At 38.7% G+C, this 23,163-nt stretch overlaps 1 protein-coding gene across 1 annotated transcript in view; it reads right to left on the bottom strand.

Moving 5' to 3' along the window:
- Positions 1 to 23,163, bottom strand: part of LOC133775468 (disintegrin and metalloproteinase domain-containing protein 32-like) — a 137,551-nt gene that overhangs the window by 97,090 nt on the left and 17,298 nt on the right. The window contains exons 6-7 of the mRNA XM_062213801.1: positions 21,264 to 21,438; positions 4,919 to 4,987 (exon numbers count right to left, since the gene is read on the bottom strand). Of these exons, the coding sequence (XP_062069785.1) occupies positions 4,919 to 4,987; positions 21,264 to 21,438 (244 nt within the window). The remainder of the gene's footprint in view (positions 1 to 4,918; positions 4,988 to 21,263; positions 21,439 to 23,163) is intronic.

Genomic DNA, 23,163 nt, shown 5'->3' on the forward strand with positions numbered 1-23,163 from the left:
ATCTTTTTTCCTTTTATAGCTTTTGAGATAACATATTTTAAATTTACATATTTACACTGCAGTAAAAAGGGTTAATACTTCACCAAATAAGAAGTTTAACAAGCAAAAACAAAAAGACCTTAACCTGTATATGAACATCCATAATTGCTGTATTCACAGTACCCCCAAACTGGAAATAACTCCTATGTCCTTGAATGGTTGAAGGGTTAAATAAATTAGTGCATTCATACCATGGGCTATTATTGAGCAACAAAACAGAACTGAGTTGTTGAAATAGAGAACAACTTGGAGGAAAACTCAAGAAAATTGTTTTAAGTATAAAACAAATCCTAAAATGATACATACTGCACACATATTTGTGACTGTTTATGAAATATTTGTGAAATTAAAAGGAGAAAAGTTCAGTAGTCACCAAGGTTAAGAAGGCTGCTGGGGGACACCGTGGGTGTAGCTTATAGGGATATATAAGAGACACCTGTGGTGATGGCACTATTGAGTATTCTGATTGTGGTTCTGGTGGTGGTTACTCAAGTCTACATTTGTGAAACTGAAGCATAACCCTGCCCCTATACACACATGCACATGCACACATGCATGCATAAATTAATGCATAAGTAACTAGTGAAGTATAAATAAACTCAGTATTGCAAAAATCAACATATCTATAGATCAACTCTCTATTCCCTGTGCCTTAATCATTCCATAATATCCTTAAATTAATCAAAAACCAAACTCACACTCAAAACTAAACTCAGCATTCTCCCTAAAATAAAGAGAACCTACTTACATCTTCACTATTTTAATGAATAGTGTTATCTTATCTTACATCCCACAATTATTTCATTACGTGCTCTATGAAAGCAGATTTCTTTTTCTGCTTTGTTCAATGCCATATTCTTTTTTTTTTTTTTTTGATAGGCAGAGTGGATAGTGAGAGAGAGAGACAGAGAGAAAGGTCTTCCTTTACCGTTGGTTCACCCTCCAATGGCCACTACAGCCGACGCACCACGCTGATCCGAAGCCAGGAGCCAGGTGCTTCTCCTGGTCTCCCATGCGGGTGCAGGACCCAAGCACTTGGGCCATCCTCCACTGCACTCCCGGGCCACAGCAGAGAGCTGGCCCGGAAGAGGGGCAACCGGGACAGAATCCGGCACCCCGACCGGGACTAGAACCTGGTGTGCCAGCGCCACAGGCGAAGGATTAGCCTATTGAGCTGCAGCACTGGCCACCATATTCTTAATTAGTAGAACATCAAGTGGAATCTACATGCTTTTCAATATTTTTTTAAGAAATGGAAAAAAAACCTAAAAGAATCAAATAAATTAACAAGTATTTCTAATTTAAAGGAACCAGTAATTTTTAAAATTGTTAATTTAATTCCAATCCTAAAAATACTAATTTATTTGACGTTTTCATCTTGATTACTGGCATAATCAAGATCTTATATGGTTACTTCTTCCATTTTTCCATTAACAATCCAGCCCCACACTGTTATAAAAATGATTCTGGCCGGCGCCGTGGCTCACTAGGCTAATCCTCCGCCTTGCGGTGCCGGCACACCAGGTTCTAGTCCCGGTCGGGGCACTGATCCTGTCCCGGTTGCCTCTCTTCCAGGCCAGCTCTCTGCTGTGGCCCAGGAGTGCAGTGGAGGATGGCCCAAGTGCTTGGGCCCTGCACCCCATGGGAGACCAGGAGAAGCACCTGGCTCCTGCCATCGGTTCAGCGTGGTGCGCCAGCTGCAGCGCGCCTACCGCAGCGGCCATTGGAGGGTGAACCAATGGCAAAAAGAAGACCTTTCTCTCTGTCTGTCTCTCTCTCTCACTGTCCACTCTGCCTGTAAAAAAATGATTCTAAAATGAAAATATTAGTATGTCACACCCTACTTAAAAATTTTAGTGACTCTCCATTGCCTTTTTGATAAAGTACAAAGGTCATATGAATTCTTTAATTTATCTATTTCTGTCTGTCTCTGTTAACTCTGTAATTAAACACTCTTCCAGTTTCCTGAAAAGAAACTTAGCTCACACGAAGGAAAGTTTGCACAGTCATCCTTGGCTTTACCCTCTACCCATTACTCATTGCTTGCATTCATTATGTGACCCATGACATTAACCAACCCTTTTCAGTTTCTGTATTTTCTATGCTTTGACATTTTAGGGACCCACTGAACACCCTTCTCAGGGAAAGCTAATCCTAAGAGATAAAAATGCAACTTTCATATGCAAGCCAATCAAACCAAAGCCTGCACCTCAATCTCCTCTATCAGGTTCTCACATTCAGGGCCACTATGGCTCTGCACTGATCATACCAGTGCCAGGTACCATAAAGCAGGGAACATACCTGATACTCAGACTAGCCAAACTTCCTAAGCCTGGCTACCCTGTCCTGCCTGTTCCTTCCAAAGGAAATCACAACGAAGGCTCTTGACCACATTTTCCCTTTGCTCTGTCTCCTAACCAACCACCCCTGTTGCTTCTCCATGAGGCCTCATACATAATATAGGCTGCTCCCTCCTCTTGAGAACTGTGAGTTCCACACTCTTCTCAACAGAATAATTTACTGCTCTGATGGCCTTACTATACTTGAATAATAAGACAACCCACATTTTGAAAACTCCACTTGTGCGGCGCCAGCACACAGGGTTCTAGTCCCGGTCGGGGTGCCAGATTCTGTCCCGCTTGCTCCTCTTCCAGTCCAGCTCTCTGCTGTGGCCCAGGAGTACAGTGGAGGATGGCCCAAGTGCTTGAGCCCTCCATCCGTATGGGAGACCAGGAGAAGCACTTGGCTCTGGGCTTCGGATCAGCGTGGTGCACCGGCTGCAACGGCCATTGAGGGGTGAACCAACGGTAAAGGAAGACCTTTCTCTCTGTCTCTCTCTCATTGTCCACTCTGCCTGACCAAAAAAAAAAAAAAATCCACTTGTATGCTCATATAGTAGCTCAAGTAACAGCTGTGGATTTCTATTCATATTTCCATTGCTATGTTCTATTTTTATAGTATCATATGTTTCCTCATTGTGGCACTGGATTTACTAGGCTAAAATTGTGGATTTACTTTTATTAAGTCACTGAAGAAAATATCAGTATTCTTCTTTAAATGCCAACATCTAATAACAAAGATTTCATAGCTGTATCAACATTTACTTTATTAAATACTCTGTAAATAATAAGAATAGGTAGAAAGAAGGCTTAAGCAGCATTACACAGCTTGCAAATGAGAAACTTAGACAAGAAGCTTCTAATACAACTCTCAAATTTTTACAACATATTCCTGAAGCAAAAAAAAAAAACCTTTCATAATCCAAATAATTCCCACAAATCTAGTCATATTTACTAGAAATATCTCAAATATCTCTAGAACATCTCAGTATTTCCATTTTCTTTTAAATGGTCTGTTTGTTCTTTTACCTTTACTTTTACTGTAATAAATCAAGTGTTTCAGAATCTACAAATTCCTCCTGTCTCAGACTTTGGATTCCTAAAATGCTCTAAACTGTTAGAATGAAAAAAAAAGTATTGTCTGTGATCTTCCAGAGGCATTACAATCAAATTCTTTTTTTTTTTTTTACAGGCAGAGTGGACAGTGAGAGAGAGAGAGATAGAGAGGTCTTCCTTTGCCGTTGGTTCACCCTCCAATGGCCGCCGCGGCCAGCGCGCTGCGGCTGGAGCACCGGGCTGATCACAAGGCAGGAGCCAGGTGCTTCTCCTGGTCTCCCATGTGGGTGCAGGGCCCAAGCACTTGGGCCATCCTCCACTGCACTTCCGGGCCATAGCAGAGAGCTGGCCTGGAAGAGGGGCAACCGGGACAGAATCCGGCGCCCCGACTGGGACTAGAACCCGGTGTGCCGGTGCCGCTAGGTGGAGGATTAGCCTGTTGAGCCACAGTGCCGGCCTTAAATTCTTATCATCAAAATAAACCCTTGAAAATATTTTTTATTCCTAATATCTTAAACTTTTTAAATAGTAAGAGCAATAAAGCCGTATCTGGTTGACTGCAAGCTAACTTATCACCCCAAAGATCCTGAATGGGTCAGAGGCCCTCAAAGTGTTTAGGGGAGGGGCTGAGCTGTGGCACAGCAGGTTAATTCTCTGCCTACTGCGCCAGCATCCCATATGGGCACTGGTTCTAGTCCTGGCTGCTCCTCTTCTGAACCAGCTCTCTGCTTATTGCCTGGGAAAGCAGTAGAAGATGGCCCAAGTGCGCGGGCCCCTGCACCTGCATGGGAGACCCAGAGGAGGTTCCTGGCTTTGGTTTTGGATTGGCCCAGTACCCTTGTAGCCATTTGGGGAGTAAACCAGCGGATGAAAGACCTTTCTCACTCTTTCTCCCTCTCACTGTCTATACCTCTACCTGTCAAATAAATATACAGTCTTTAAAAAAAATGTTTATGTGAATCACGAATCTAGAAGTTTCAGGATCAGTTAAACAATAAACGGAAACAGGTGTAACACACAATAAAACAGCTAAAGAAAATCCTGACACATGATTGTAAGCAGTTCTTATACATACTTATACTGTGATCACTTTTGTCCTAATAAATACATTATACAGCAAAATATTCGCTAGAACGCAAACTACTTGTTCTTAAAAGCATTCTTATCATAGCTTTTAAAAGTTTAAAAAATTTCACTCTGATAACATATCACCATTAAAAAATAGTATGAATCTGATAAAAAGAACCCCTAAAAATATGTAGGGTCAGCAAAGATCATTTAGCTCTACACAATTGCTATGAAAAGATTTAAAATAAAACATCTGTTATAGCACTAGTATAATTTTGAATCTGTTTTTTCAGTTAGCACAGTTTTACACTATTCCGTCTATAGCCAGCAAGTAAAAAGTTCAGAATAATTTAACTGCTATTAAGCTATAGAGAAGCATGCATTTGCACCAAATATTTAAAAGCAAAAATACCTACCAGAGCTTTGCCCACCACAATGTGCATTTCTACATAAAGAAGAAATATATCTGGGACAGGTGGTTCTGGCTAGAAAACAGAAAGACAGCATGTAGACTGGAAATCAAGCATAATTTGTGTACTTTGAGCCTTTTATTAAAGGTGTTACCAAAAAAAAAAAAAAGGCGTTGCCACAGCATTTAAAGGGCATGCCAGTGTTGGCTTTTTACAATTGGTTAATATCAACATATTATTTTATAACAACAGACTATAGTAATAAGAATATTGGTTACAAAATCATAACATATCTTATGAAAAAAGAGTGGGCGTAGCCATCTTAATATCGGACAACATAAACTTTACACAAAAACAGTTAGGAGAGACAAAGAGGGGCACTATATAATGACTAAGGGATCCATTCAACAGAATAACGATTATCAATGTATACGCACCTAATTACAAGGCACCAGTTTATTTAAAAGACTTGTTAAGGGACTTAAAGGGAGACTTAGACACCAATACAATAGTACTGGGGGACTTCAATACTCCACTCTCAGAGATAGACAGATCAACAGGACAGAAGATCAACAAGGAGACAGTAGATTTAAATGACACTATAGCCCAAATGGATCTAACAGATATCTGTAGAACTTTTCATCCTACACAGAAAGCATTTACATTCTTCTCAGCAGTACATGGAACCTTCTCTAGGATTGACCACATACTAGGGCATAAAGCAAGTCTCAGCAAATTCAAAAGAATTAGAATCATACCATGAAGCTTCTCAGACCATAGAGCAATGAAGTTGGAAATTAGCAACTCAGGATTCCCTAGAGCATATGCAAACACATGGAGATTGAACAACACGATCCTGAATGAACAATGGGTCATAGAAGAAATCAAAAAAGAAATCAAAAATTTTCTGGAAGTAAATGAGGATAACAGCACAACATAACAAAACCTATGGGATACAGTAAAAGCAATGTTAAAAGGAAAGTTTATATCAATAGGTTCCTACATCAAGAAATTGGAAAGGCACCAAATAGATGAGCTTTCAGTTCATCTCAAGGATCTAGAAAATCTGCAGCAAACCAGACCCAAATCTAGTAGGAGAAGAGAAATAATTAAAATCAGAGAAGAAATCAACAGGATTGAATGCAAAAAAAAATACAAAAAATCAGCCAAACGAGGAGATGGTTTTTTGAAAAAATAAATAAAACTGACAAACCATTGGCCCAACTAACTAAAAAAAGAAAAGACCCAAATCAATAAAATCAGAGATGAAAAAGGAAATGTAACAACAGACACCACAGAAATAAAAAGAATCATCAGAAATTACACAAGGACTTGTATGCCAGCAAACAGGGAAATCTATCAGAAATGGACAGATTCCTCGAAACATGCAACCTACCTAATTTGAACCAGGAAGACAAAGAAATCCCAAACAGACCCATAACTGAGACAGAAATTGAAACTGTAATAAAGACCCTCCCAACAAAGAAAAGCCCAGGACCAGATGGATTTACTGCTGAATTCTACCAGACATTTAAAGAAGAACTAACTCCAATTCTTCTCAACCTATTCAGAACAATCAAAAAAGAGGGAATCCTCCCAAATTCTTTCTATGAAGCCACCATCACCTTAATTCCTAAGCCAGAAAAAGATGCAACATTGAAAGAGAATTACAGACCAATATCCCTGATGAACATAGATGCAAAAATCCTCAATAAAATTCTGGCCAATAGAATGCAACAACACAGCAGAAAGATCATCCACCCAGACCAAGTGGGATTTATCCCTGGTATGCAGGGATGGTTCAACGTTCGCAAAACAATCAACGTAATACACTACATTATAAGACTGCAGAAGAAAAACCATATGATTCTCTCAATAGACGCAGAGAAAGCATTTGATAAAATACAACACCCTTTCATGATGAAAACTCAGCAAACTGAGTATGGAAGGAACATTCCTCAATACAATCAAAGCAATTTATGAAAAACCCACGGCCAACATCCTATTGAATGGGGAAAAGTTGGAAGCATTTCCGCTGAGATCTGGTACCAGACAGGGATCCCCATTCTCACCACTGCTATTCAATATAGTTCTCGAAGTTTTAGCCAGAGCTATTAGGCAAGAAAAAGAAATTAAAGGGATACAAATTGGGAAGGAAGAACTCAAAGTATCCCTCTTTGCAGGGGATCCAAAGAACTCTACCAAAGAACTCTACTAAGAGACTATTGGGACTCATAGAAGAGTTTGGCAAAGTAGCAGGATATAAAAATCAATGCACAAAAATCAACAGTCTTTGTATACACAGGCAATGCCATGGCTGAGGAAGAACTTCTAACATCAATCCCATTCACAATAGCCACAAAAACAATCAAATACCTTGAAATAAACTTAACCAAGGACATTAAAGATCTCTACAGTGAGAATTACAAAATCTTAAAGAAAGAAATAGAAGAGGATACCAAAAAATGGAGAAATCTTCCATGCTCATCAATTGGAAGAATTAATATCTTCAAAATGTCTATTCTGCCAAAAGCAATTTATAGATTCAATGGAATACCAATCAAAATACTGAAGACATTCTTCTCAGATGTGGAAAAAATGATGCTGAAATTCATATGGAGACACAGGCGACCTCGAATAGCCAAAGAAATCTTGTACAACAAAAACAAAGTCGGAGGCATCACAAGACCACATTTCAGGAGATACTATGGGCAGTTGTTATCAAAACAGCATGGTCCTGGTACAGAAACAGATGGATAGACCAATGGAACAGAATAGAAACACCAGAAATCAATCCAAACATCTATAGCCAACTTATATTTGATCAAGGATCCAAAACCAATCCCTAGAATAAGGATAGTCTATTCAATAAATGGTGCTGGGAAAATTGGATTTCCACATGCAGAAGCATGAAGCAAGACCCCTACCTTTCACCTTACACAAAAATTCACTCAACATGGATTAAAGACTTAAATCTACGACCTGGCACTTTCAAATTATAAGAGAGCATTGGAGAAACTCTGCAAGATATAGGTACCAGCAAAGACTTCTTGGAAAATACCCCAGAAGCACAGGCAGTCAAAACCAAAATTAACATTTGGGATTGCATCAAATTGCGAAGTTTCTGTAGTTCAAAAGAAACAGGAAAGTGAATAGGCAGCCGACAGAATAGGAAAAATATTTGCAAACTACGCAACAGATAAAGGGTTGATAACCAGAATCTACAAAGAAATCAAGAAACTCCACAACATCAAAACAAACAACCCACTTAAGAGATGGGCCAGGGACCTCAATAGACATTTTTCAAAAGAGGAAATCCAAATGGCCAACAGACACATGAAAAAATATTCAAGATCACTAGCAATCAGGGAAATGCAAATCAAAACCACAATGAGGTTTCACCTCACCCCGGTTAGGATGGCTCACATTCAGAAATCTACCAACAATAGATGCTGGAGAGGATGTGGGAAAAAGGGACCCTAACCCACTGTTGGTGGGAATGCAAACTGGTAAAGCCACTATGGAAGTCAGTCTGGAGATTCCTCAGAAACCTGTATATAACCCTACCATACAGCCCAGCCATCCCACTCCTTGGAATTTACCCAAAGGAAATTTATTTGGCAAACAAAAAGGCCATCTGCACCTTAATGTTTATTGCAGCTCCATTCACAATAGCTAAGACCTGGAACCAACCCAAATGCCCATCAACAGTAGACTGAATAATGAAATTATGGGACATGTACTCTGTAGAATACTATACAGTAGTCAAATACAATGAAACTCAGTCATTTGCAACAAGATGGAGCAATCTGGAAAACATTATGCTGAGTGAAATAAGCCAGTCCCAAAGGGACAAATATCATATGTTCTCCCTGATTGGCGACAACTAACTGAGCACCAAAGGGGAAAGCTGTTGAAGTGAAATGGACACTATAAGAAACAATGACCTGATCAGCTCTTGTCCTGACTGTTGGTGTACAATGTAATACTTTATCCTTTTTAGTATTTTTGTTGTTGTTTTTGTTCTAGTACTAATTGTTGCACTCTGTAATTAACACAATTATTCTTAGGTGTTTAAATTTTAACTGAAAACTGAGCCCTGTTAAATATAAGAGTGGGAATAAGAGAGGGAGGCGATGTACAAGTTGGGACATGCTCAATCGGACTTGCCCCAAATGGTGGAGTTAGAAATGTGCCAGGTGATTCCAATACAACCCCATCAAGGTGGCATGTAACAATGCCATCTCACTAGTCCAAGTGATCAATCAGTTCACAATTGATCACTCTGATAGGTCTAAGAGTCAAAGGGATCACACAAACCAGACTAGTGTCTGCAAATACCAATTGATAGAATCAAAAAGGGAGAGAACGATCCATCATGGGAAGCAAGATACACAGCAGACTCATAGAATGGCAGATTCCTAAATAATACTCTGGCCTCAGAATCAGCCCTTGAGGCATTCGGATCTGGCTCAAGAGTCCATGAGAGTATTGTAGGCATGGGAAGCCAAGACACCCTGGAAAACAAAAAGAAGACCTAAATGAAAGATCTCTGTTAGTGAGATCCCAGTGGAAAGAACGGGGCCATCAAAGAAGGAGGTACCTTTCTCTGAAGGGAGGAGAGAACTTCCACTTTGACTATGACCCTATCGGAATAAGATCAAAGTCGGCAAACCCTAAAGGCTTCCATAGCCTTGGCAACTCATGAGAAGCCTAGGGAGATTACTGATGCTTTAAACAAGAGTGTCAAATTGTTAAATCAACAACAGGAGTCACTGTGTACTTTCGTCTCATGTGGGATCTGTCCTTAATGTGTTGCCCAATGTGAAGTGATGCTATAACTAGTACTGAAACAGTATTTTTACACTTTGTGTTTCTGTGTGGGTGAAAACTGATGAAATCTTTACTTAGTATATACTGAATTGATCTTCTGTATATAAAGATAATTGAAAATGAAAAAGAAATCTGGTGTTAAATTGGAAATTGCATAGAAAATTAATTAGTTTTTTAAAAATATCATGTAGCATCTCTGTCTTTAATGTGCTGTACGCTGTTATTTAATGCTATAACTAGTACTCCAACAATATTTTTTCACTTTGTGTTGCTATATGGGGGCAAACTGTTAAAATCTTTACTTAATATATACTAAACTGATCTTCTGTATATAAGGAGAATTGAAAATGAATCTTGATGTGAATGGAATGGGAGAGGGAGCAGGAAAGGGGAGGGTTGAGGATGGGAGGGAAGTTATGGGAAGGGGGTGCCATTGTAATCCATAAGCTGTACTTTGGAAATTTATATTCATTAAATAAAAATTAAAAAGAAATCATAATATATCTTACATATCTGCAGCATCCAATGTATCAACAGAGAACAAAACACCTAGCATCTCTAGCCATCTGTTTCATTTGCATCTCTAACATTGATTAAACTTTACAAATTTTCTTTAAAAATTATTTAGGTGTTAAAAACTAAAAAATGGCAACTTTTTCACTGCTGTCTGTGTCCATACCCTTTGCAATACAACTTTGCAGTGCATCTCATTGAGAGCTAAATCTGCTTCCCCTCTGAATCTGAGCTGGGCTTCATAAATTGACTCAATGCAGGGGCAGTGCTCTTGTGCCCATGTGTAGTGTGAGTCCCATTTCATACTGCCACTCCTGTTCTCTGAAACCCTGCTTGTACACATTTGGCAAACTGACAGGATAAGAAATAAGTGGCTCTTTCATCTCTATTTCCCCAGGAACAAACAAAACAAAACAGGGCAATGCTTCGGGAGAAAAGTTGGTGAATTCACCCACCTACACTCCCACCTCCCATGGTCAGCTCAGCGGCATCCATAAAGGATGGTGGCCCATGCTCGTGGTTGTGGTTTGTTGGTGTCAGAGGAGGTAATATCAAATTTGTTCTCAAAAAATTATAAGGAGTCCATTGACTCCTTAAAGGATTGCTAAAGGGTTTCCCTGTTTCCTCCACACTGGAACTTCCCCAGTGCTGGAGTGGACTTCTAGGCGGTATTTGTAAAGACATTTGAAGGCAAATATACTAATTGCAATTACACTGTGAAAAGGGACAACCAGCAGGTACACCAAAAATAAATAAATAAATAAGAGAGAGAAAGAAAAAGAAAACAAAACAGAAAACAAAAAAACTAGGAAGAAATCATTACAAAACTGTGTCACATCATTAGTTGATCACAAAACAAAGTAATCATTCCAAAGTCACTAAAGAAATAAAACTGTAACTCACAAGCAACATCAGCAACCAAAAACCCCAGAGTACATGGTGGGAGCAGGATTCTATTTCCAGCATGACCGCCATCATAACATTCAAAAGTGTCCAGTTTTCAACAAAAAGAAAATCTGGTGCATGAAAAGAAACTAGAGTTGCTCATTCTCCAGGGAGGGGTGGAGAGAGTGTAAAACCGTCCTTAAGATAAATCCAACACCAGACTTAGTAGACAGAGACTATTAGTAAGCTCTTTTAAATATGCTCAAAGAACATGGAATACCATAATGTTATTGCCTAACAATCTATAGAGAACACTGATAAAAGCATAAAAATTATACAAAGGAAACCACGCTGCTGAAAACTATAATAATAATGATAAATTACTAGAGATATTTAACAGATTTGAGAAGACAGAAGAAAACTCAGCAAATTTCAAAACAAATTAATTAGGCTTTTTAAAATTTATTTTGATTAACAAATAGTTACATATCTTTATGAGGTATGGTGTGATAATTTGACATAGGGCTTCAATGAAGTGATCAATCAGTATAATAAACATTTCTATCTCCTTAAGTATTTATCCTTATTTATAGTCTTTGAATTCCCCTCTTCCAGTTCTTGATAAAATATATGTTGTTGAGTTATAGTCACCCTCCTATGTTGCAGTGCACTAGGACCTACTCCTCATAACTGGTTCTCTGAGGAGCACTTTATTGCCCTAAGATTTTTTTATGTATTTGAAAGGCAGAGTTACAGACAGAAAGAGAAGGAAATAGAGAGAGGGAGGGAGGAAGAGGGGGAGGGAGAGGAGGAGGGAGAGGAAAGAGAGAGAGAGAGAGAAAGAAAGAGAAAGAGAAAGAGAAAGAGAAAGAGAAAGAGAAAGAGAGAGAGAGAGAGAGAGAGAGAGAGAGAGAGAATCTTTAATTGGCTTGTTCACTCCTCAAATGGTTACTAATGATCAGGGCTGCTCCAGCCTGAACCCAGGATCCAAGAACTCCATCCAGATCTTCCACATGGGTGGCAAGGGCCCAAGGGCTTGAGCTATCTTCTACTACCTTCACAAATATTAGCAAGGAGCTGGATTGGATGTGGAGCAGCTGGGACTAGAACCAGTGGCTGTTTAATCCACTGTACCACAAAACAGGACCGGAGAAATACACTTTTGAAAAATGCACAGAGTCCAAAAGACCACTAAGATACCATCAAGCATACCATTACATGTGTAATTGGGGAAAAGGAAAACAGCATGGTCAGGCATTTGGCCTAGAAGTTAAGATGCCCTTTTCACTTCCTACATCCCGTAATAGAGTGCTGGGGTTCAGGACCCTGCTCTACTGTCAAACATTCCAGCTTCCTGCCAATATACACCCTGTAAGGCAGTGGGTAAAGACAAAAAAAAATACTTGGGTCCCTGCCACCTTTCTCTCCCTCTCCTCTCTCACTCTCTCTCTTCCCACTCCTTCTCAGGGACAAAGGGAGAATGCTGTACTTTTGAAACAATGAAAATTATATAATTGTTGGATGTATAGTTGTAGATATGTCCAAAAATTAGGTTTATTCATCATGAAAAAAATTTATCAGTCTTTACAGATTCCTTTGTCTGACTGTCAATTACACTAAGAGTGATTTTAAGGTGAAATGTCCCCTTGTGGTTGCGAACTTTATTTTCCCTTGTATTCTACATCTACATTACATTAAGGCTATTCATTATCTTGGTCAAAGGAACTTGTATTATTAAATGACCACCTCTGACTCTGCTAGTGCTTTCTGCATTACCAAAAAAAAAATCCAGTATCAATATGACTATGTGATCATTTGTCTTCCTTCATTTTATTATTTGTCATACATGTCTATTTGTTAAATAATCAAATAGTCATATTACTTTTGTTTAGAATAGCAGTCTCTGCTTTATAATATTTAAACCACTAAGATATCTCTAACATATTTGACTTGAAACTTCCATATTATTTTGGGTTTATCTAGCTTAATTCGATCTTTGTTCCTCTTTCATTATTTCAGATGGTTTTATTTTCCTTGGCTAATTTGGAGATTAAGACTTTCTATCATTTTCTTTATTTCTTCAGAGATTAAAAATACTAATCAACTGACAGAAATCAGTCTTTATGTAAAAGCCAGAATTGTAAATCAATATCTTTATCCTTCTCCTAGATAATGCAGAAAAACTGACCATTTTCTCTTCTTACATCCTTATAATTTGCATGAATTTGTTAATGTTTATTTTAATCCCATATACTTTTAACCATCAACACATTCTTATTTTCTACATAGTCAATGCTTATTTACATTAATCAATGTGCACCATTCATTTTTTATTTATTCCTTCCAAAATTTCAGAGTATACATCAAGTATCACTTTCCTTCTGTATATCTTTCAGAAATTTAGCACAAGTCTGTTGGTGACAAAAATTTTTCTCGTTGTTGAAAATACCTTTATTTTGAATGCTTTATAAATATATACATATAAAAACACAAGCTGGCAGTTATTTATTATCATTCTGAAGAATGATTACACTGTATTTTGGCTTGTTTTTGTTAAAAAGTCAGTCCTTGATCTGTTGTTTTTGAAGACAAGCTAACTTTTTCCTTGTTGGTTATCGATATTTTAAGTTTGTCTGCATTGCCTGCAGTTTAATTGTTTAACACCTAGGAGTATAATTCTTTTAAATAATATTTCCTGGGATTCATCACATTTGTTTAATCTGTGGATTTATATCATTTATCAGCTCTGGGAAATTCTCAAGTCCTCATTTAATATTGCCTCTGATCCATTTTCTTTCTCTTTTCTCATGTTGAGGCTCTAGCTGTTTGTCATTTCACCTTTTCCTCTTCTTAATCTCTTGTCTATAGTTCCCTTATTTTTCACTCCATGCCATATTCTGGACACCTTTATATTTGTTCTAAGGTTATTTTTTTTTCTCCTTCATGAATTCTGCCTGTAGCTGTATCTCAGTGGCTGCTACACCCATTTTTTTCTGAGCTCTTTGGGTTATTTCTTTACATTTAGAATTTTATTTTACACAGATCTTTAAAGAATGTAATCACTGATTATTGTTTTCAGGTAAAATTTGGTTCTCATTTTGCTAAAACTACAAAAGTAGCTTTCTGATAGTGGTATCATCATGAGTCTGATTTTAATGTTTCTTGCCGTGGAGACTTGTTTTCTTGTATGTCTAATAATCTTTTCCCATGAGCTATTGTGTTTTTTTTTAATTTTTTTTTTAAGATTTTCTTTATTTACCTGAAGGGTAAAGTTACAGACAGAGGGAGAGACAAAGTAAAAGGTCTTCCATCTGCTAGTTCACTCCTCAGATAGCTGCAATGCCCAGAGATGGGCTAGGAGCCAGGAGCTTCATCCAGATCTCCCACGAAGATGCTGGGACCCAAGGACCTGGGCCATCTTCTGTTGTTTTCCCAGACCGCAGTGGAGATCTAGACTGGAAAAGGCGCATCCAGGACTAGAACCAGTGCCCATATGGGATGCTGACACCAAAAGCAGAGGCTTAGCCCACTACAACACAGCGCCAGCTCCACTATTTTTTTTTTTTTTGACAGGCAGAGTTAGTGAGAGAGAGAGCAAGGTCTTCCTTCCATTGGTTCACCCCCCAAATGGCCGCCAGGAGCCAGGTGCTTCCTCCTGGTCTCCCATGCGGGTGCAGGGCCCAAGGACTTGGGCCATCCTCCACTGCCTTCCCGGGCCACAGCAGAGAGCTGTACTGGAAGAGGAGCAACTGGGATAGAACTGGCGCCCTAACCGGGACTAGAACCCAGAGTGGTTTTTTAAAAAAATTTTTTTATAAAACTATAACACCCAAAATATGGATCCTTGAGAGATGATTTTCAGCTGTTTTCATTAGGCTGTTGAGATGCTACTACTATAGCATGTTCAAAAACATAGATAACCCTGTTGTACAAGGCTGTTTTCATTCTCTGTAAAGTTGGATTTAATTTCAAATTTATTTCCACATGTAGGTCAGGGTGGGGACAGTTTATCAAATTACCTCCTTTGGGATTTTATTATTCATTCTCTCTGTACTCGTAAGGCCTCCAAAAATGGTGCTCAAATAAACAACTATTTTTCCAGGATCAAAAAAATAAATATCATTAAGTTATAAGCATCTGTAGAAGGATATGATTCCCTCTCAATTATCAGATCTTCTCTCAGATATTTTCTCAGAAATTTCACACATCTTAACATAGCCTTGAGTTTAAGATTTTTAACATAATTGTGTACATCTTCAACATGAAAGTTGATATAATGACCTATTTCCCAGTTATACAGATACATTTCAAGAGTACTGCTTTTTAATAGTCACAAATATGCTAGCAAACTTTTTTAAATTAAAAGAATATTTTTTAAATAAAGAAGTAAAATATGTATAACCTCAGATGCTATACAAACCAGGTCACTTTGGCAATAAGGCTTTTCGGTCATCTTGGTGATCTCACAAACTCTTATTAGGATTTGATGTTGTCTGTTCTTCTTTCCCATTTTGGACAGTACTACAAGAACCTGGATTTCTAGTATTTAGCTAATAATTCAAATCCAACATGATCAATATTTTCTCAATAAAGAAAGTTTTCTGAGCCCAGTCAACAAATTATGTCTCTACAACTAAGGAGTAAGGAAAAGACTAAAGATTGTAGCATTTTTCTTTTTCTTTTTTTTTAATTTAACTTTTATTTAATGAATATAAATTTCCAAAGTACAGCTTATGGGTTACAATGGCTTTCCCCTCCCAATTTATTTTTCACACTAATGTTTCACTAAAACTAAGTTCTAATTTAATGTCTGAATTTAAGGGATGTATTCTAAATATAATAAATTTCAAGTGGATGAATGAGAATTCACTTTCTGAATTAATGTATTTTAAGAGCTCTCTGGCATTTTCACTTCAAATGACAACAGTATAAAGCTCCTGGGCTACAATATTTTTATCTAAATTCTACAAAATTACGGGATACATGTGATATTTCATTACACGTATACACTGTGTAATGTCCAATCATCCTACTCTTGGATTTATCCAATCCCTTGACTTATCTTTTAATGAATGCCATAGAGCAAAATTATCTAGCAAGGTTTATTTTCATATTCTTTTAGAAGTAATCCCTTTTTTATTCACTAGTTAAAGTTCATAACTTATACCAAAGACGTTTGATTGTTGGTTTCTCTTCATTTATTGATTCTAACACCAGTGAATATTTAAAGTTTACATACTATTTTTCCCTCAAAATCCTTTTATGTCCAATTTAGTACTTCTGTTTCTTTTTTTTTTTTTTTTTGACAGGCAGAGTGGACAGTGAGAGAGAGAGAGAGAGAAAGGTCTTCCTTTTTGCCGTTGGTTCACCCTCCAATGGCCGCCGCGGCTGGCGCGCTGCGGCCTGCACACTGCGCTGATCCAATGGCAGGAGCCAGGTGCTTATCCTGGTCTCCCATGGGGTGCAGGGCCCAAGGACTTGGGCCATCCTCCACTGCACTCCCTGGCCACAGCAGAGAGCTGGCCTGGAAGAGGGGCAACCGGGACAGAATCCGGTGCCCCGACCGGGACTAGAACCCGGTGTGCCGGCGCCGCAAGGCGGAGGATTAGCCTAGTGAGCCGTGGCGCCGGCCTGTTTCTTTTTTTAAATTCATGCTTTTATAGAATAATTTATTTACTGAGTCACTGTTCTCTTCTTTTTTCTTGATTTTTTTCTCACAAGTTCATCACTGACAGGTATTACACTGAGCAACCAAGATTGTTTAGCATTTAATAGTAATTTATTGGTAAACATTTATTTCACAGAGGAAGCAGCAGCCCTGAAAGGCTGGAGAAAAGGGAGGGGAAGGGAGGAGAAATGTGAAGTGAGGGAAGGGCAAGGTGTGATAGGGATCTTCCCCTATCACAGGAAATAAAGAGCCTACCTTGATAATGCAATGTGGCCATTATCTACTTGCTTCTAAGAGTTTCAGCTTCTGCCTTTAAGCACAGAGTGATGATGCTAGCCAACACCAGAGAACTTACAGCTCTTTATGTGTAGGGAAGAAATACTAGGTCTATTAAGGGAGACTAGTTAAAGGTTAATAGCAACCAGGCAGGCACAGCCTCTTATCTATAAGTGCCTCATAGCATTAGAATGTTCAGTAAGGGGCCGGCGCTATGGCACAGTAAGTTAAGCATCCCATATGGGTTCTGGTTCCTTTCCTGGGTGCTCCACTTCTGATCCAGCTCTCTGCTGATGGCCTGGGAATGCAATGAAGATGGCTCAAGTGCTTGGGTTCCTGCACCCACATGGGATACTTGGAAGCAGTTCCTGGCTCCTGGCTTTGGACCAACCCAACTCCAACCATTATGGCCATTTGTGGAGTGAGTCAGTGGACACAAGATCTCTCTCATGGTCTCTCCCTATCGCTCTCTCTAAGTCTGCCTCTCAAATAAATATTTAAAAAAAAAGAATGTCCAACCAAAGGTATGTATGTAGCCATATTACGGAGACAAAGAAGCTAAAAATCACCTAATGAAATGACTTTCTTTGTTCCAGGCCCAGTCCCTTTGGATATGAATCCTACTTAGCCTTATGTAGGCATAATAAAGACTGCTTTCTCCTAAATCCCTTGCTATTTCACCTTTCTGTTCAAGAATCCCACAAAAAAGGGAGGGAAAGAGGGAGGAAAGTGAGGGGAGGGAAGTATTTTTCATTTCATTTATATTAGCTGAATTAAAATTTCTGCTCATCACTCCAAGATTTATTTATTTATTATGAGGCAGAGAGAGAGAGAGAGAGAGAGATAAAGAGAGAGAGAGATAAAGAGAGAGAGAGAGAGAGATTCTTCCCTCTGCTGGTTCACTCCCCCACATGGCTACAACAGCTAGAGCCAGGCCAGTCTGAAGCCAGCACTCCCTTGTGGGTGCAGGGTTACAAGTACTTGGGCCATCTTCCATTGCTTTCTCAGCCATCAGCAGAAAGCCTTGGAAGAGGAGCAGCCAGGTCTCAAACCGGCATCTATAGGATTTACAGATCTTTCCTCCTGGGTCTAACGACAGACAATGTTCTTTAAATGCAACCTGTCACCTGGCTTCTACATATCCTGCTGCCACAGGAAGAATAAAAAAAAGTAAAAAAAAAAACAAAAAAACTTGATATTTCCCTTGGCTGAGATGAAATCTCAAGTTGCAGTTCAGAAAGCACGAAATTCTGTTTGGCATCATTCAGTGTAATGCTATTACCACATAAAGGTGAGCTTCTACTGCTTTGGTTACTACTTTGTTTTCCCTTTGTTTCATACATTCATCATACAAGCTAATATAATTCTTGGCATAGTTACTGTAAGCTACAATGATAAGCATTAATTAAGTAAATGTATGAGGAGTTTTCTACATTTCTGTCATTTTCTTTCTTCCAACATTTGTCCAGAGAAATACTGAGGTCCGTAAGTACCCAGATCTTCTCAACTTGCATTGCAGATCCTGTCACTTTCTAAATATAGAGCAAATGGTCCATGAGGCATTAGAGAAATCAGTGTGCTTTGGGCAAATTCCAGCAGAATTCTACCCCTCTGGGGAAAAGCACAACGTAACAAAACATAATTTTATTATTTTTTAAGTTTTGTTATACAAGTTTCATATACTTCATATATACAGATTTAGGAACAGTTTACTTCTCACCCTCCTCTCCAACCTGCCCATGCTCCAACCCTTCTTTCTCCTCACTCACCTATTCCCACTCTTAGTTTTTACAAAGATTTATTTTCACTTTACTTAATGATCTAAAGTTTAACTCTACACTAAGAAGTTCAACAAATAGTATGGGGGTCGGCGCTGTGGCGTAGCAGGTGAAGCCGCTGCTTGCAGTGCTGGCATCCCACGTGGGCGCCAGTTCAAGACCCAGCTGCTCCACTTCTGACCCAGCTCTCTGCTATGGCCTGGGAAAGCAGTAGAAATGGCCCAAGGCCTTGGCCCCTGCACCCACGTGAGAGACCTGGAAGAAGCTCCTGGCTTTGGATCGACACAGCTCCAGCCATTCATTGCGGCCATCTGGGGAAGGAATCAGCAGATGGAAGACCTCTTCCTCTTTTCTTTTTGCCTCTTCATTTCTCTGTGTGTAACTGTGACTTTCAAGTAAAATAAATAAATCTTTAAAAAACCCAAATAGTATGAAGCAAAAAACCAACATACCTCAATAAGTAAGACAAGGGCTGCAAGTTATTGAATCTTGAAATACCCATTTCACTCCAGTACATTACATTTTAGGTGCTCTATTAGTTACCCCAGATCAGGGAAAACATGAGATATCTGCGGTTTTGGGAATGGCTTATTTCACTAAGTATTATAGTTTCTAATTGTATCTACTTTGTTGCAAAAGATTTTTTTTACAGCTGAGTACTACACCACAGTGTACATATACCATAATTTCTTTATTTAGTCAACAGTTGATGGACATCTGGGTTGAGTTCATATCTTAACTATTGCAAATTGAGCTAAAATGAACATGGGTGTACTGCTCACTCTTTCATATGCAGATTTCATTTCTTTCGGTTAAATCTCTAGGAGTGGGAAGGCTGGATCACATGGTAGGTCTACATTCAGATTTCTGAGGTATCTCCATATGGTCTTCAACAGTGTATTAGGGTTTCTTTTTTCCCCATATTCTTGCCAGTATTTGTGGTTGTTGATTTCTGTATGAGAGTCATTCTAACTGGGGTGAAATAAAACCTCATTGTGGTTTTGATTTGCATTCCCCTGATGGCTAGTGAGCCTGAGAATTTTTTCATGTGTATGCTGACCATCTGAATTTCCATTCTTGAAAAATGCCTGTTTAATTCCTTTGCCCATTTCTTAACATAACTGTTTTGTTGTTGTTGAAGTTCTTGAGCTCTTCATAGATTCTGGACATTCACCCTTTATCAGTTGCATAGTTGGCAAATATTTTTGCCCTTTTCTGCAGGTTGCCTCTTTACATTCCTGAAGACCTATTTCCTAAATTCCAGTGAACACAGAAGGGAAAAGGTATGGAGGATAAGACCTTTCCAGTTAGAATTCAATGAAGAGGTAGCACATAATAGGTCTGCTCACATGTTTTCAGTTCTAACTTCATCATGTGGCCCCTACTATATATCAGGGAGGCTGACAAATGTAGTCTTTTTTTATATACCCAGCCTAATTCTGAGGGTTTTTTTTTTCCCTAACTTACAGAAGATGGACAGAACATGTAGTGGGAACAAATAACACTGTCCACTGTCAAATATACTTGTATAACCTTTGTAAATTTATGTCATTATTATTTGGCACTGAGTTTTTTACTTTTACAATGAGTTTTATGAGGACCATCACATGCAATTACACAGGCAGCAAGTTGAACAATTCACCTGGCCAGATCTGACAATTCTGTTTATGATATTTTCATTATTTCCATAATGTAGTTAATGCTGACTCCGTAGTCATAAAGCATTCTCTATAGATCCTGGCTCTACTGAATAACTTTCAGGAATACAGAGACAATATCAAGAACCAAGGCACATTTTTTGACAATTAAAAAATTACAAGGCTGGTACTGAGCTGCAGCGGGGTCAGATGCTGCGCTGGCATCCCATAGGGGCTCCAGCAGCAGCTCCACTTCCAATCCAGTTCCCTGCTAACATGCCTGGGAAAGCAGAAGATGGCAGAAGTAACTGGACCCCTACACCCATGTGAGAGACCTGGATGAAGTTTCTGGCTCCTGGCTTTGGCCTGACCCAGCCCTGGCTGTTGCAGCCAGTTGGAGAGTGAACCAGTTTATGGATGGTTTCTCTCTCTGCCTCTACTTCTCCTTATATGTCTGTAACTCTGCCTTTTAAATAAATAAATAATAAATCTAAAAACAATTACTAGGTAATTTTTAGAAAGATAATGCTAACAAATGAAATAAGAATGAAAACTAAGTGGGTGATAAGCATTCAATACAGATTGTTTAAAGGATAAAAAGTTGATGTTTGGTTTCACAGAAATAGTTGGGTTAAGAAAAGATTAGATTGTTCACAAGGAAAGGATTGCTAGAGGTATACAAAAGCCTAATGCACGAATATTTCATGGAAGTACAGCCAAATGACTGCTTTGAAATTAGTAATAAACCATTCATAACTCACTTTTTCATGTATATAAATGTTGTATTTCACGGGGTGTTTTCTTGTGCTTTCGGTATTGTTAGAACTTGAAAATTCCATGTTGTCATTCCCTAATTTATAAAGGAGATGCCGAAATTGAACTATAGATTCCAGAGGCTCAATTCCATAAGACACATTTTCAAATTGTAGTATTCCTCTGTAAAATTAAAAATTTAACTTATTTTAATAAAATTTACATTGTAAAGTTTTGACAAAAATCCAAATGAGAAAAGTTAAAGTAATAGAGTATTTTTAGTCTTGTACTTTGATCCAAACCCTCTGTTGTAGAGATGATACCAAAGATCCAAAGATAAAAGATTTTCCTAATCTAAAAAACAAGTTTCCATTTCATCTTTATTTTTATGTATAAAAGCAGCAGAAATTACTAAATCAATCTCTAGGTGCATAAGAAATTACTAAGTCAATTGTAGTCATATTACATTACAGTGATTGAGTAAATCACCTGTTTTCCAAGACAACAACTTAAGTAATAAAATATTGATGAAATTCTCTCTGGTTTGGTTTTGAAAAACTATTATCCTATCTGACTAGCAAAGTGTACACCATAAGAAATTTTTTTAATTATAAAATTTAGCAGTAAATGACATTATTTTTGTTAGATACATGGTCTGAATAAGAAACTAAAAGCAAGATTCTGTGGCCAGTGTTATGGCATAGGGGGTAAAGCCCCCACCTCTGACTCTGGCATCCCTTATGGGTGCCAGTTCCTGTCCAGGATGCTCTACTTCCAATCTGGCTCCCTGCTAATGGCCTGAGGAAAGCCACAGAAGATGGTACAAATGTTTATTTCCCTGAGACCCACATGGGAGACACAGATGAAGCTCCTGGCTCCTGGCTTCTGCCTGGCTCAGCACTGACCACTGTGGTCACTTAAGGAGTGAACCAGCAAATGGATGATATCTCCTTCTGTCTGTCTGTAACTCTGACTTTCAAAGAAATAAATCGTTTTAAAAGGAAAAAGAGGCTGGCGCCACGGGTCAATAGGTTAATTCTTGGCCTGTGGCACTGGCACCCCGGGATCTAGTCCCGGTCGGGGCTCCAGATTCTGTCCCAGTTGCTCCTCTTCCAGTCCAGCTCTCTGCTGTGGCCCAGGAAGGCAGTGGAGGATGGCCCAAGTCCTTGGGCCCTGCACCCACATGGGAGACCAGGAGAAGCACCTGGCTCCTGTCTTCGGATCAGCACAGTGCACCAGCCGCAGTGCGCCGGCCTCAGCGGCCATTGGGGGTGAACCAACGGAAAAAGGAAGACCTTTCTCTCTGTCTCTCTCTCTCACTGTCCACTCCGTCAAAAAATAAATAAATAAATAAAAATTTTAAAAAAGGAAAAAGAAGTAATGTTATAAAGAGCAAATAATCTGTTTAATGTTCCTGATCTGAATGCAGATAATAATTCAAATTCCTACTCTATAAAAACCAAATTCCAGGCCTGCCTGCTTTAGACTCCAAGTAGAAGCACTGTGAAGCACCTATGAATAAGGCTCCTGCACTACAATAGGAAGGTGAGTAATACTTGACAGAACAGGAAACTCTAAAAGCACTAAGGCAGAAAGCTGACAGTTCTCGGCGAGTTCATCATGGTGATGTTAGCAAAAATATGATTATTATAATTTCCCTGCTCATGCTGAACATGATTTCCTTGGGAGGAACAAAACAATGTTTTGGTCCTGTATGTCTAAACACTAGGTACATGGATGGCATCATGAATACTGTAATTACTTAAAAAATTAAAAAATTAGCTACTTAATTTTTGCTTCTCATATTTACTGTCATCAAGCATCTCCAACTGTTATTAATATACTTGAGAAAAAATAAGTGAGTAAGGGAAGAGGGAACCTAACCTTTAAGAAAGTTAGAAATGTCTC

The sequence above is a fragment of the Lepus europaeus genome, chromosome 16 (genome assembly GCF_033115175.1).
Source record: "Lepus europaeus isolate LE1 chromosome 16, mLepTim1.pri, whole genome shotgun sequence".
Lineage (NCBI taxonomy): Eukaryota > Metazoa > Chordata > Mammalia > Lagomorpha > Leporidae > Lepus > Lepus europaeus.